This window comes from Colossoma macropomum, unplaced genomic scaffold (assembly GCF_904425465.1).
Source record: "Colossoma macropomum unplaced genomic scaffold, Colossoma_macropomum, whole genome shotgun sequence".
NCBI lineage: Eukaryota > Metazoa > Chordata > Actinopteri > Characiformes > Serrasalmidae > Colossoma > Colossoma macropomum.
In genome coordinates, this window is record NW_023494793.1 from 43198466 (window position 1) to 43213496 (window position 15031).

Consider the following 15031-nt stretch of genomic DNA (forward strand, 5'->3'; position numbering starts at 1 on the left):
CTGACATTTTCAATTCCGATTTGGGACATTTTCATATGTGGTACCGAAATCCGATACCTATCCGATATGCGGCAGTGCGACTCAGTCTGACAGCCAAATCGGAATACATGCGACTTTTACATCAATGCAGCTCCACATTCGTCATAATTTCATGCTGCTGAGACTCATAAACATTTAGGCTGATGTTTCTGTTAAAAAAAAAGAGACTTATCCAAACTTCGTGTTCAGAGAGATTTCGGAAGAAATGTAGCCGCAGGAGAACGAGGCTGCAGCATCAAAGAACAGTTAAAACTCTGAAAGCAGAGTTTAAAGAATCCGAGGACGCGAACCAAAGAAGTGACCGCGCCCTTTTTACGGCTCCAACACATTCTAGGTGATGAGCCCAGCTGTCAGTCAGTGAAGCTTCATGATGGCTCCTGTGATGCTGGTGAAGATGAAGCTGATCCTCCGGGAGCGACTGGCGTTCGTTGGCGGTCGTGATTGTTTACCTCTGGATGAGCCGTGAAGCAGCGTGACGCTCTGATCTTTTGTGCATGTGGGTCAGTTTAGGAGCTGATCTGTTCAGACTGATGTCGCATACAGATCACATTTAAAAGATAATCTGAACAGCTAAACAAAAAATCTGATTTGGTGAGAAAATCAGATTCGGGCCACTTTTACCTGCTGTATGAACACAGCCTTACACTGTATGCCCAAACGTCTGTGGACACCTGCTCCTTCAGCATTTCTTCTGAAATTAAGAGTATTAATAGTGAGTCTGTGCTGCAGTAACAGCCTCTAGGAAAGGCTTTACACTAGATGTAGGAACATTGCTGTGAGGATTTGATTGAGGATTAGTGAGGTCAGGTACTGATGTTGGATGGTCAGTACTGGATCTCCATCACTCCAGTGAACACAGTTCCACTGCTCCACAGCTCAATGCTGGGGGGTTTTATACCCCTCTTGCCTAAGGGCTCCATGCCCAATGCCCAGTTGCAGCTACTCCAGAGCATCCTATTCTGTTGGTCAGTGCTGGTCTTCTACGGAGATCATACAAGCTATCCACACAGTTGAATGCCTGTATCAGCAGTAGATACACCTTAAAGTAGCTCAGTTCACTCATTAGAAGGGCTGTCGGGATACTTGTGAACATTTAAAATTGAATATACATACGTACAGTACCTCCGTCGCACTCACTGAGGAATTTGGGCTGTTGGGTTGGGTGGTGTTTGCATGCTGGTGTGATTTTGAGCCTCTCCCTCGTCTGACTGCTCTCAGCAGGCTGTTATTCAGCTTAGACTCATCTGAACTCTTCACCCAGCGGCTTTGACAGCTCGGGTTAGTGCGCTGCTGCCCTGAATGTATCCCAGCCCTGCTCTCTGTGTGAACATGAGGCTCTGGAAAGGTGGAAATGTACTTGACGCTTCTTCTGCCTTCTTCTTTTTCTCTCTCATTGCTGCTGCCATCAGTCCACATTTTTACTTTTATAGTGCAGTGAAGCATTGCAAACCTTATCGCCCCCTACACTTCCTGTAGTGTATTACAGTCTGTCAGAATGACTGTGTGGATCATATAAACATTATATAGCTTTTGAAAATGAAACAGTAGAAGCCATATCGCCTCCTACACTTCCTGTAGTGTATTACAGTCTGTCAGAATGACTGTGTGGATCATACGAACATTATAGAGGCTTTTTAAATGAAACAGTAGAAGCCATATCGCCCCCTACACTTCCTGTAGTGTATTACAGTCTGTCAGACTGACTGTGTGGATCATATGAATATTATAGAGCTTTTTAAATGAAACAGTAGAAGCCATATCGCCCCCTACACTTCCTGTAGTGTATTACAGTCTGTCAGACTGACTGTGTGGATCATATGAACATTAAAGTGCACTTGTTTGTTTTCAGGCAACTTATTTACTACATTTAAAGCTAAAATGTGACTGTTTTTAGGGGAAATAAACTGGAATGGCATAAAATCTTGAAAGGGGGTTTCTTGCCCTGGTATTTCCCCTACTTGGGCTGATAAGCATCAATCACAATAATTGTTACAATTATTATAACATGTAGTTATGCAACAATTTAAACCAAGCAATAGCATTCAACATTTAATTGATAAATGCATGTATGTAACGATTATTGGATTATTTGACAAAAAGTTATGACATGTTTTCAACAATTTTTCTAGTTCATGTTACTTTTAATGAATAGATTGCTATTAAATGTTTTTTTCCAGGAATGAGGTGATCCAGATGAAATGTTGGAGTTAATGTGTCGAGATTAGATTTGGCCCCATCATTTGATCAGGTGTAAAGATAAGGGGCGTGACATTTTACCGTGAGGGGGATTCCTCCCCCTATGTTACCCAGTCCTGTTTACCCAGTCACACACAGAGACCAGCTTTTTTTTTCCCTCTCTTTATTCAGCAGGACAGCAGCATGCCCTTCTCGAGCGGTCAGGACAGCTTCAATAAGTTCACCATGGCGATGGTGAAGCAGTACATGCAGGAGGAGGAAGTTCGAGCTCAGCATCAGAGCTCTCTGCTGCGACTCCGCCACCGAGCGCTGAAGGAGAAGACCAAGGCCGAGCTCGCCTGGCTCGAGCACCAGAAAAGGCAAGAAGCTCCGCCTTCATTCGTGAAGTCGCAGCACTGATCACACTTTAGTACAGTTAAACGACCAAGCGACTTTTCAAGCGATTTCACTGTCGCAGACAAACTTCCAATGTTGGAATAAAATCATGAGAGTCTGGCTAGAGTTTCGTCGCGCTCTTGTTTTGACGCTACAACTAAATCGACCGTGTTTAATATTATTGTAAGTTTTAAGTCTTGACTCATGCAAATAGTGATGTGCCATGCACGCACAGAGAGAGAGAGAATGCATGCGCGACAGCCTGAAATCTCTGTATATAAAATAAATAAATAAATAAATAAAAAAGCAGATCTACCCCACTTTGATACAAAAATCATATTAACTTAATGTAAACTGGCTGCTGTAATCTTTCAGGTTCACTGAGTGTAACAGTGATGTAAGGAAATGTGCTGAGGTCTTTAAGAATGGCATTGTTGAAGAATCATGCAAATTTTTTTTTTTGCTTTCTGTTAGGTTTTTTTTATTTTGCATTTTACAGGTTAATTAAAAAGATTCTGGGTGATGATCTGCCAGAATAAACTATTCTGCAGTGAACTGGGCTGAGCCCCAGATATTTACATGCCCAGCCAACCTACCTTCCCATCTGTACCACTGTAGTGGAAGGAAAAGTGCTTATCTGCTTGTAAATTTCCACCAGGTGCATGATGGGGAATAATCTTAAAAATCTAGTTGCAGTCTTATAATAGTGACACTGCAAGATTCCCAGTCTTTGCAAAATCATAGTCTGTGACTAAAAATTGTGACATAGTCTTTAGATGTGAGAGGATGTCAGACTGTTTTCTAGTCTTCTGTTGTAGGTTAGCATTAGTTTGTTTTCAGTTGGTCATCTGATAACTTTATCATGAGTAATACGTCTGTCCACTGGATCGGACACAGTGCCAGCACAGTGTACCATGTCACCATGGTGTTAGAGAATAAACTGGCTGTTAATACCAGAGGTTAGGACTCGAGTCCAACCCGAGTCATGAATTTAATGCCTTGAGATTCGACTCGACAAAATTGAGAAATACTTGCGACTCAACTTTGACTTGAACACCAATGACTCAGACTTTGACCTGAGCCTCATATCTCGGAAGGCCCAAGACCCAAAGTGGAAGAAACATGGAGAAACTGACTGCAGAGGGACTCTACACAGCTGCTGCTTTTCTTCTGAATGGATTCGTTTCCTGCTGTAAATTTGATAGACAGCAGCGTCCTGAAATGTCTGTTACTGAGCTTGTGACAAGTTAGAGTTCAGGTTCGCCTTCTTAAGCTAGAAGTAAAGCATCAGTGCACTTTCGCTCAGCACTTAAACTCTTACTGGAGAAACTTACCAGGCGAACTGACCGTGTTTCTCACGGTAGCAAAACAAAAGAAACTGATCTCTCTTTATTTGGCCAATTTTAACAGCTTCTGCAGGTAAAACAAGCACAGCATTCCCCACAAGGCTGAATTTGATTTGTAATTCGCCAGCTTTGTCGTTTCAACTTAAGCAGTTACATTCTGGTGCCTAACTGCTGCACCATTTAAGGTGGAACTGAAAATTAGAATAAGCTGGTGGCGAATAAAAAGGTCGCCAGTTCGATCCCTTGAACTGACAGTACGTGACTGAAGTGCCCTTGAGCAAGACACCTAACCCCCAACTGCTCCCCCAGGCGCTGTGGATAGGGCTGCCCACCGCCCTGGGCAGGTGTGCTCACTGCCCCCTAGTGTGTGTGTTCACTAGTGTGTATGTGGTGTTTCACTGCACGGTTGGGTTAAATACGGACGTGAAATTTCCCCGTTGTGGGACTAAAAAGGGTCACTTAACTAACTTAAATGGACTTGAATTAATTACTACTAGTGTGTTGTTTGTTTCTGTATGTCAGAATATCATATGTGTCGAGCATCGTGAAAATGTCCTGATAATAATCATACCTCACTGCTGTTTTAAGTCAGACACGTATTTTTTAGTTGATCTATTCAGTGTAATTGCGATCCCATAATTCCTTATCCATATTTTCTGTCTCTTTCATCTTCTCTCATGCCAGGCGTCTGAGAGATAAGGGCGAGGACGATAAGATGCCGCCGATCCGCAAGAGACAAAGAGGGTTACTGCTCAAACTGCAGCAGGAACAGGTAACACAGGACCCATGAACACCCATTCAACGCCCACAAACACCGAAAAGCTCATAACAACAGTAGCACTCACTACAACAGGCAGAGAGGAAAAACAGCAGCAGGAACAGTTAAACCCATAAACACCCGAAAGAGATTAAATCACTGACTTTAATTTGTATAAAGAGTTATATTCGTTCAGTTCACTTTCCAAAAACACTAAGTGGCAGTTTCTTTCAGTTCAGATCTTGGTGACTCTTACTCTGCTTGTAGATAACATTTGTAGTCTTCCAGACTGAAATGTTGACTGCATTCTCTGATATTTGCGTACTGTTTTGTATCTTCTGGATGGGTTTTAAATGGCCTGTAGTCACTGTAAATTTTGATGTCTCTTGGTCAGTAATGGCAAGCAACATCAACTGCTTTTGATTTCATAAGTTTTGCATTCAGACATGGTACAGAAGTTCAGCATTGTTGGCGTGAACAGTGCATAAATTCCGAGGATAAACTAAAAACAGACTTTCCGCTGCTCACTTTCCAGTGTCTGCACACACAGATGTACACTTAACCCTGGGAGTAACTGGCTGATGCTTTGCATTTTAGAAGTTATATCCTAGATAGAGCTTATAGAGACCTCAGTGAGATATATATATATATATATATATATATATATATATATATATATATATACAGTTACAGACTGTAGTCCATCTGTTTCTCTGCATACTTTGTTAGCCCCCTTTTACCCTGTTCTTCAGTGGTCAGGACCCACATGGACCCTCACAGAGCAGGTACTATTTGGGTGGTGGATCATTCTCAGCACTGCAGTAACACTGATGTGGTGGTGGTGTGTTAGTGTGTGTTGTGCTGGTCTGAGTGGATCAGACACAGCAGTGCTGCTGGAGTTTTTAAACACCTCAGTGTCACTGCTGGACTGAGAATAGTCCACCAACCAAAAATATCCAGCCAACAGCGTCCTGTGGGCAGCGTCCTGTGACCACTGATGAAGGACTAGAGGATGACCGACACAAACTGTGCAGCAGCAGATGAGCTATCGTCTCTGACTTTACATCTACAAGGTGGAGTGTCTAGTAGAGTGGACAGTGAGTGGACACAGTGTTTAAAAACTCCAGCAGCACTGCTGTGTCTGATCCACTTATACCAGCACAACATACACTAACAAACCACCATCACATCAGTGTTACTGCAGTGCTGAGAATGACCCACCACCCAAATAGTACCTGCTCTGTGAGGGTCCATGGGGGTCCTGACCACTGAAGAACAGGGTAACAAAGTATCAGAGAAACAGATGGACTACAGTCTGTAACTGTAGAACTACAAAGTGCACCTATATAGTAAGTGGAGCTGATAAAATGGACAATGAGCGTAGAAACAATGTTATGCCTGATCGGTGTGTATATATAGATGTCCCTTTGAGGCTACAGGCTACTGCACACTAGAGGCGGTGACACACATCATTCAGCATCTTACTGTAATGCTATATTATATTAAACATGGAGCACAAATCCATATTAGATAACATGTAGCTTGAAATATACACCAAGAGAAGTGTCAGTCTAAAGTCTTTGAGATAGATAAATGCTGATTGTCCATGTCCAGTTCTGCTAACATTACTAGCCTTGTCACATCGCATTTCACCTCCTACTCTTTTCTCTTGAAAACAGCAAGTTTATGAAGTTAGCCAATGCCACATGTGATAAATCCTCTCAATGATGTTGAAAGTTTGGTCCCATTTATTTTTAAGAGTAGAGTTTAAGAATGAACTTGAACTTAACTTGATCAGAGCTTTTCCTATGTGCTATAGCTGCACTTTGTACCGCCTGCCGCACGGTGCAGAGCTTCTCGTCCGGTGTGCGGTAGCCTTTAGCCGACCGCAGTAAAAAATCTGACCAAAATGTAAGATGCTGGCTCTACGCTGCCCTCTTGCGGAGTATAGAGTTCAGACAATAAAAAATTGTTTAAGTATTTAAAAATTCTGACTTGTCCCTAAACAGCCCTGCTTAACTTTAAGAATATGACTGTTTTGTAAGACAGAACAGGAAGTGATCTTTGCACGTATGTCTTGTAGGCGGAGATCAGGCGTCTGCAGGAGGCGAACAGGGCGGCACGGAAGGAGCGACAGCTGCTGCTGAAACAACAGGAGGAGATCGAGAGGATTCACCACAGCACCCTGAGACTGAGAGAGAAACTCAGGAGCGCTGGAGATAACAGCCCGGTCAGAAACGAACGCACCACATTATCACTAGTACACTTTTAAAGGAGTAGTTCAGTCAAAAAAACAAACAGTAAATGACAATGAGCAGCCAACAGTTAGCACTGTTAAATACACTGTGTGCACAATTATTAGGCAAGTTGTATTTTTGAGGATTCATTTTATTATTGAGCAGCTGCAGTGATCTCGGTCAGTCCAAAATGTTAATAAACCTCAAACCTGAATATTAAAGAAAGTAAAAGTGAGGTTTTGGCTTTCTTAGGAGAATATCTGTGTGCATAATCATTGGGCAACTATTAGAGTGCAGAATTATTATGAAACTAAATGAAAAACGAAAATTTTCACATCTCACTTGTTTATCTACATCTGTTGAAGTGAGAATAATAAACAACTCAAAATTTACAAATAAACATTTCTGACATTAAAAAAAAAAAATAATAAAAAAAAATCAGTGACCAATATAGCCACCCTTCTTTTCAGTAACAGTCATAAGCCTTCCATTTATGGTGTCTGTCAGTTTGTTAATCTGTTGACGATCACCTTTTTGTGCCACAGCAACCACAGCCTCCCAGACGGTGTTCAGAGAGATGTACTGTTTTCCTTCACCGTAAATCACCTGTTTAAGAAAGGCCCACAAGTTCTCAATAAGGGTTTAGGTCAGGTGAGGAAGGGGGCCAGGTCATTATTCTTTCATCTTTAAGGCCTTTACTGGCTAACCATGCAGTGGAGTACTTCGATGCATGCGATGGAGCATTGTCCTGCATGAAAATCATGGTCTTCTTGGTCATGGACTGCTTGAAGAAAGTGTCTTCTAAATACTGGCAGTTGGTTTGGGAGTTGATTTGGAGTCCATCTTCCACCCTGAAAAGGTCCAACTGGCTCATCTTTAATAATACCAGCCCATAGCAGTACCCCACCTCCGCCTTGCTGGCGTCTGAGTCGAAGTGGAGCTCTGTGCCCGTTACTGATCCAGCCATGGGCCCATCCATCTGCTCCATCAAGAGTCACTGTCATCTCATCAGTCCATAAAACCTTTGAAAAATCTGTCTTCAGATATTTCTTGGCCTGTCTTGACGCTTCAGCTTGTTTAGTGGTGGTCGGGTTTCAGCCTTCCTTACTTTGGCCATGTCTCTGAGCGCTGAACACCCTGTGCTTCTGGGCACTCCAGGTAGGTTGCAGTTCTGGAATATGACAGCACTGGAGGATAACGGGTTCCTGGTCGCTTCACGTTTGATTCTTCTCAAATCTTTGCCAGTTGATTTGCGTCTTTTTTTCCTCAACATGTTTCTTGTGACACTGTTGACTATTTGCAACAAATCGTTTGATGGCTCTGTGATTCACGCCCCAATATTTCAAGAGTGCTGCATCCCTCTGAAAGACTTTTTACAATTTTGACTTTTCAGAGTCAGTTAAATCTCTTTTTTGGCCCATTTCGCCTGAGGAAAAGAAGCTGACAAATAATCGTGCACCTCTCAATACAGGGTGTTGATCTCCGTAGGCCACACCCGTCCCTCATTACACACATACACATCACCTGATGTGCTTAAATCCAATAAGCATTCAAGTTTATACAGCTTGGAGTTGGAAAATATGCATATAAATGGATGTTATGGTCAAAACACTCACTTGCCTAATAATTGTGCACACAGTGTAGATGTCAATCTAATTGGTGGGCCCTATTGCACGTACACCACCGTGGCACTAAACACCTACTGACCTGTTTCTTCAGAGGTCACCTGTTTCAGCTGAGGTGAAGGAGGCGGAGCCCAGTCTGGTGACAGACACAGAGACCCGCAGCCCCTTCCCCACTGTCGGTGTCAGGTAGTGAGACCAGCAGCATCATGCAGAAACTGAAGAAGATGCGCTACCAAATGGACGAGAGGTAGACACCTGTCACACTGAGTTCTCAGAGTGTTTCTTCTGCAGCGTAGCTGAACAATTTGTCAAATGAGCTTTTTGAAGAGGAAAAAAAAGACTTTTCAATACTAAAACTGGCTTTAAGTGGTGAAACCTTCATGCAACCAGAGTTCAAACTGTTCAGTCACATGCAACACATTATTTCCCTTCTGTTAGTAGAGTCTTTGTATCATTTATCTCAAGAAAGAAGAAAATGAACAACTTTTCTTTGTAACAGAAGGTTAAGAAAGCAGAATAAATGCTGGCATAAACAACCATCATGTTAGCGTTACCTGGTTATCTGTCACGTTATGCTAATTGGTTAACAGCAAATAGGAAATGCTGTCCCAAGAGACCCATGCTCTTATTTTCTCCTTCATGACATTTCAATTGAAAGAAATCAGTTGATATGATATTGTACAGTTTGATCGTGTGGTACATTGTCTGACTGTTTCTTTAAACTTATCTCACAAAGTTGAGTCAGTTGCAGCTGAGTTTCGGACAGTTTCAAGTGAATTGCAGGAGGCTTTTCGTTGCGCGTCACAAGGGAAATTTTATTTTCTAAAGATTTTAAGCAGCTAAAGTTGCATGAAAGTTTCACATTTATGGTCTGTTTGTGGATCCACACTTATTTTGTCACTCACATAACTATGAAACTTACACAATAGTTTCATAGTAGTTACTGAATAATTCACAGTGGTAGAATTTGTAGTAGTTACAGAATATTAAGTGTTAATGGCTGAATGAATACCTGAACCTTTAACCTCGCTTTAAGGGATTAACTAAATATGCACGAATGTTTATCTTGTGATAACAGGTATAAAAACAAGAGGTCATGTGTTTGAACGATCTCAGTTTGGATCGTTTTCCTGTATAATAATTAGCCCTAATAATACACTACATGTCCAAAAGTCTGTAGACCAGCATTTTTTTCTGAAATGAAGGGGATTAATAGTGAGTTTGTGCTGCAGTAACAGCCTCTACTCTTCTGGGAAGGCTTTACTCTAGATGTTGAACATTGCTGTGAGGATTTGATTGAGCATTCGTGAGGTCAGGTACTGATGTTGGATGCTCAGTTCTGGATCACTCCAACTCATCCCAAAGGTATTGGATGGAGCTCCATCACTCCAGAGAACACAGTTCCACTGCTCCACAGCCCAATGCTGGGGGGGCTTTATACCCCTCTATCCCACACATGCCATGCCCCATTCTATTGGTCAGTGCTTTCTGTTGAGATTATACAAGCTGGATCAGCAATAGCTGCACCTTAAAGTAGCTGAATTCACTCTGTTTGGATACTTTTGGACATGTAATGTACTGTGACAGTATTTCCTGGAAATGGATTGATTACATCATGTGTAAACAAGCCTGTTGCATGTGTGGTTTGATTATTACCTGTGGTTGGACGTTTATATGTGTAGGAGCTTTGGTTTGGACATAAGCATGCTCTGTGTAGGAAAGATTCACAACCCAAGTCCTGTTCAGTGAGAGGATGGGTGTGTTATGGTGATGTATTTAGCACCTGCATGTAAAGGCTCACTGCTAGTCTTCACCTTCCCAGCTTGTGATGGAGGAAGCCTAGCTAGCAGGTGGTAACCGGCAATAAACTGGGAAGACAGATCTTGTAAACAGTGGGCAATAAGGGAAAATATGACATTTTCACAATACACAGTATATTGCAAACATGTTTGAATGGACAAAATGCAGCAGCAGAACAGCTCTGCTATATTTAACTAGTGTTTGTTTTAAAACTAAATTTTAGAAGGAAAAAATTCCTGATATCCAATCAGCTGCTTGTTACAGTACAGTTTATGTGATTACTGTTCTTGCTTGTCTTTATTAATCATGTGTTTCGTGATGTTTTTTTTCACAATAATCATAATACACCGATCAGGCGTAACATTATGACCACCTCCTTGTTTCTACGCTCATTGTCCATTTTATCAGCTCCACTTACTATATAGGTGCACTTTGTAGTTCTACAGTTACAGACTGTAGTCCGTCTATTGGACTGACGTGGTGGTGGTGTGTTAGTGTGTGTTGTGCTGGTCTGAGTAGATCAGACACAGCAGTGCTGCTGGAGTTTTTAAACACCTCAGTGTCACTGCTGGACTGAGAATAGTCCACCAACCAAAAATATCCAGCCAACAGCGTCCTGTGGACAGCGTCCTGTGACCACTGATGAAGGACTAGAGGATGACCAACACAAACTGTGCAGCAGCAGATGAGCTATCGTCTCTGACTTTACATCTACAAGGTGGACTGACAAGGTAGGAGTGTCTAATAGAGTGGACAGTGAGTGGACACAGTGTTTAAAAACTCCAGCAGCACTGCTGTGTCTGATCCACTCAGACCAGCGCAACACACACTAACACACCACCACCACGTCAGTGTTGCTGCAGTGCTGAGAATGATCCACCACCCAAACAGGACCTGCTCTGTGAGGGTCCATGGGGGTCCTGACCACAGAAGAACAGGGTAAAAGGGGGCTAACAAAGTATCAGAGAAACAGATGGACTACAGTCTGTAACTGTAGAACTACAAAGTGCACCTATATAGTAAGTGGAGCTGATAAAATGGACAATGAGCGTAGAAACAAGGTCATAATGTTATGCCTGATTGGTGTAGAACGTAATATATCATCATATTGCCCACCTCTACTTCTGGCCCTTGAAATTACTGCTAAAGATGCTACAGCATCCTTTAGCCAGATGGAATTTGCCAAAGCATGCATTGCTGACCTCCTGTCCGCCTGACTGGACTGCAATAATAAAGCTAAAAAGCCAGCTCCAGAACACAAAAGCAAAGCTTTTAGGTCCTTCGTTTCTTTCAGATGGTCCATTAAGACTGCAGATGATATGGATGTTGTTGTTTTTGTTGTTGTTGTTGTTGGAAAAGCACTTCGTAAGCTCAGCATGGCCTTTAGACCTGGGTGATAAAAGCTAAACGTCGAAGTCTTTAAATTATCAAAACCTTTTCTTGACATTGATAGAGTTTGAGGTATTTTCTTATATTTATTAAATGGTTATGCTGTTCTGTTCCTCGATCTAGAACCAGCAGCAAAGGCTTAAACTTTGAACAGCTGCTACTTTTGTACACTAGGACAAATATATAAGTTGACAAGACAAGGAAAATGTTTATACCTTATATAGTTTATAATTTATTACAGCACAGACCCGCGGCAAGCTAGCTGGCTAGATATTGTCAAATATATTCTGTTAGATATTTGGGTAACACTTTCTATGAATGTCACCTTTGTAAGCATTTATAAACACATTTATAACATATTATAATGTATTCATAAGGCATTATAAACATGGTTATAAATATTTATAAAAAAGAATTACACTGAATAACATTTTATAGCCATGTTTATTATACATTATGAATTGTTAATATAATGCATTATAAATAGTGTTAATAATATGTTGTAATGTCAGTGCCAAAGAAGTCAGTCCCAGCTTGGAGAGCGTAAAGTAAAGACAGATACCAAGCTAACGGTGGTGTACATTACCTTTCCCACATTGGGTAAAACACTGATGGCAGCTCTAGTTTAAACTCTGACATTTGAAGCCTGTAATGTGCTTTACTGTGAATGTTTTAGTGTTTCAGTAAATCCTTCAGTAAATACTTCAACTTGAAGCCTCACTCTGAACACTGGAGGAGGCTTTAGTACAGTACGCTTCACTTTACTTAGAGCGGACAAATACGACTTATGAGCTCTTATAATTTGTTATGATCAGTACTTATAATGTATTATGTTAACAATGCATAATGCATAATAAACATGACTATAACATATAATGCATTTTTATGATATTTATAGCTATGTTTATAATGTCTTATGAATGCATTATAACATGTTATGGATGTGTTTGTAGATGCTTACAAAGGTGACATTCATAGAAAGTGTTACCGATATTTGTATTATTTCACTGGATTTAGTGGTTTAGTGATATTGACTGTACTGTGCAGAAATTTTGGGTACCTAAGCACATTGTTTATCTCGTTTTTGCCAGTGAAGCACCATATACCATTAGAATAGATGCAAAAAAAAAATAAAACAGTAAAACATAAGAATTCCTTAATTTCCAAAAGTATTTGAGATCTTGTGTGCTTGCATAACGCAGTTTGGTTCCAGATTTCTCCTGGATGCTTCCTGCCATCTCATGGATTTATTAAATTCCATCACCAGTACACCTGATTTAACATAATGAAGTATTGATTAGATAAAGCAGGGAATGGATGAGACCTACAAATGATACTGGGCTTCCAAAGGTTAAACAGACACACTGACATATACAACATCACTGCTTACTGTATTATTATTTGCATTTATTCTAACATTAATGTGTTTCTGAGGAAATAAATACTAACTGCCCAAATAAATACCTTTTTAATGTTCTCATCTGCCTAAAACTTTGGCACAGTGCAGTTCACCTAGATATTTTCATGTATATTTCATATATCGTGCGTTTTTTATTTTAAAATACTGTTACATATAAAATAAGATGTATTTGTTTTCCATGTATAGCCAGCTGTTTGAATGTACTACACCGGAATAAGGCTTTCTATTCAAATTACTATTCAGACTTAAAATTAGCTTTAGGGAAATGCATTAAAAAGTACTGAATTATCGAGAGAGCTGCTGTTGAATATGGACAAATGTATCGTGATCAATTTTTGGCCGTATCGCCCAGTCCTAATGGCCATTATGTGTGTGCGCTCTTGAGTAGCCCCTTTTCTCAATCCAGCAGCTCATTAAAATCTTTCTCTCTCTTTCTCTCTCTCTCTGTCTCTCCCATTCGTCTCCTCCTCTCTCTCTGTGATGTGTCTGTGTTTAGGCAGTGCTCTCCTGTGCTCTGTTTTTTCTCTGTGTTCGGTGCTCAGCACTGGGCCTCTCTCCGTCTCTGTCTTCCTAAACTCCATCCTAAATTCCAGCTCTATATCTACACTCAGTTGGTCAGGTACAGTACAGCTGCCTGTTCCTTTCCCATGGAGCATGCTTGTGTTTATCTGCAGACAGGGCACGGCGCAATGGGTGGGATGGTGACGAATTGGGACCCAAACTCTGCCACAGTTAAACCAGCTGAGTCTTTGGCAGGCCCACTTTAAAAGACCTGACTGCTAAGGGTGTAACGATTATCATATATCATATCAAAATAATAAACTTTTATCACAGAGTAGGCAAAGCTAAAGCTGTATCGCCGATACGGCCCTTCAGTCGTCTTTCATTGAAATCACTGTTAATGATCAAAACTAGGAATCTAGGTGCAGCCTGTCAAGGCTATAGTAAAGTGGGCTGTGAAGGGGTGGGGCTTATGCTATGGACACACCCACTCTCAAATGACTGGAAGAGTTTATAAATTCTAGGGGTTGAAATTTTTTTCTTTTTTTTAACATATAAAATATTAAATCTAATCTTGACCTCTGAATTGACAATTATATCCAACCTAATAACCACACTTTATGCACACCTGCCTGTGTTGACCAGTCAAATATAGACACTAGGACTGAATCCAGACACCCCTACAGATGACCACTAACTCACAGTGTGTGGTATAATTTGGAGAAAACTGTCTGTGTTTATTACCAATAGGCCCAGGTTTCTTACTGTGAACACAAAAGCCAAAGATTATTCTTGTTTGAATTGTGGCAGGTTTGGAGTTTTCAGCTCACTGGGTGGTTTTGTCTCTCTGTGGTGGACAGCAGGATTCTGAAAATCAATTTCCCATTAGTATTTGGTCTATTAATATTTCTAAGGCCTGTCTTCAAATATGTGCATGTTCTCTGCAAGTCTTAAAGCAAAAATCAAATATACGAAGTCCCCAAGCGTATCAGCCAAGACATGTTTGGTGCTGAAGTTTGTTCTTTAGTTTAAGCCAACAAGGCTAATTACTCTTATTTACGTACTCTTATTTCTCTTATTTTGCCGTTCTCATTCAATTCAGTTCGGAATTCATGTTCGGAATCACCTGTTTTGCCTGTATTGTTATGTAGTTCTATGCAAAAGTTTGAACATCCCTGGTCAGATTACATGTTTTGTGAAAATATTAGTTCACACATCCTCTTCAGGGAACTTAAATATGCCACTTACCTTCTAGTTTTAGTGCATAATTTCTGTTTATTTGCTAAATAAAACACAAAATATGAGGCCACTTTTTTTGCTATATGTTCAATTCAGGAAATTAACAG

General features: G+C 40.9%; 1 protein-coding gene across 1 annotated transcript in view; it reads left to right on the plus strand.

Annotated features, from left to right (window-relative positions):
• The window catches only part of cep350 (centrosomal protein 350), an 85441-nt gene that overhangs the window by 47027 nt on the left and 23383 nt on the right, over nt 1–15031 (plus strand). The window contains 6 exon segments of the mRNA XM_036579617.1: nt 2410–2594; nt 4641–4728; nt 6797–6943; nt 8670–8738; nt 8740–8822; nt 13681–13803. Coding sequence (XP_036435510.1) covers nt 2410–2594; nt 4641–4728; nt 6797–6943; nt 8670–8738; nt 8740–8822; nt 13681–13803 — 695 coding nt within the window.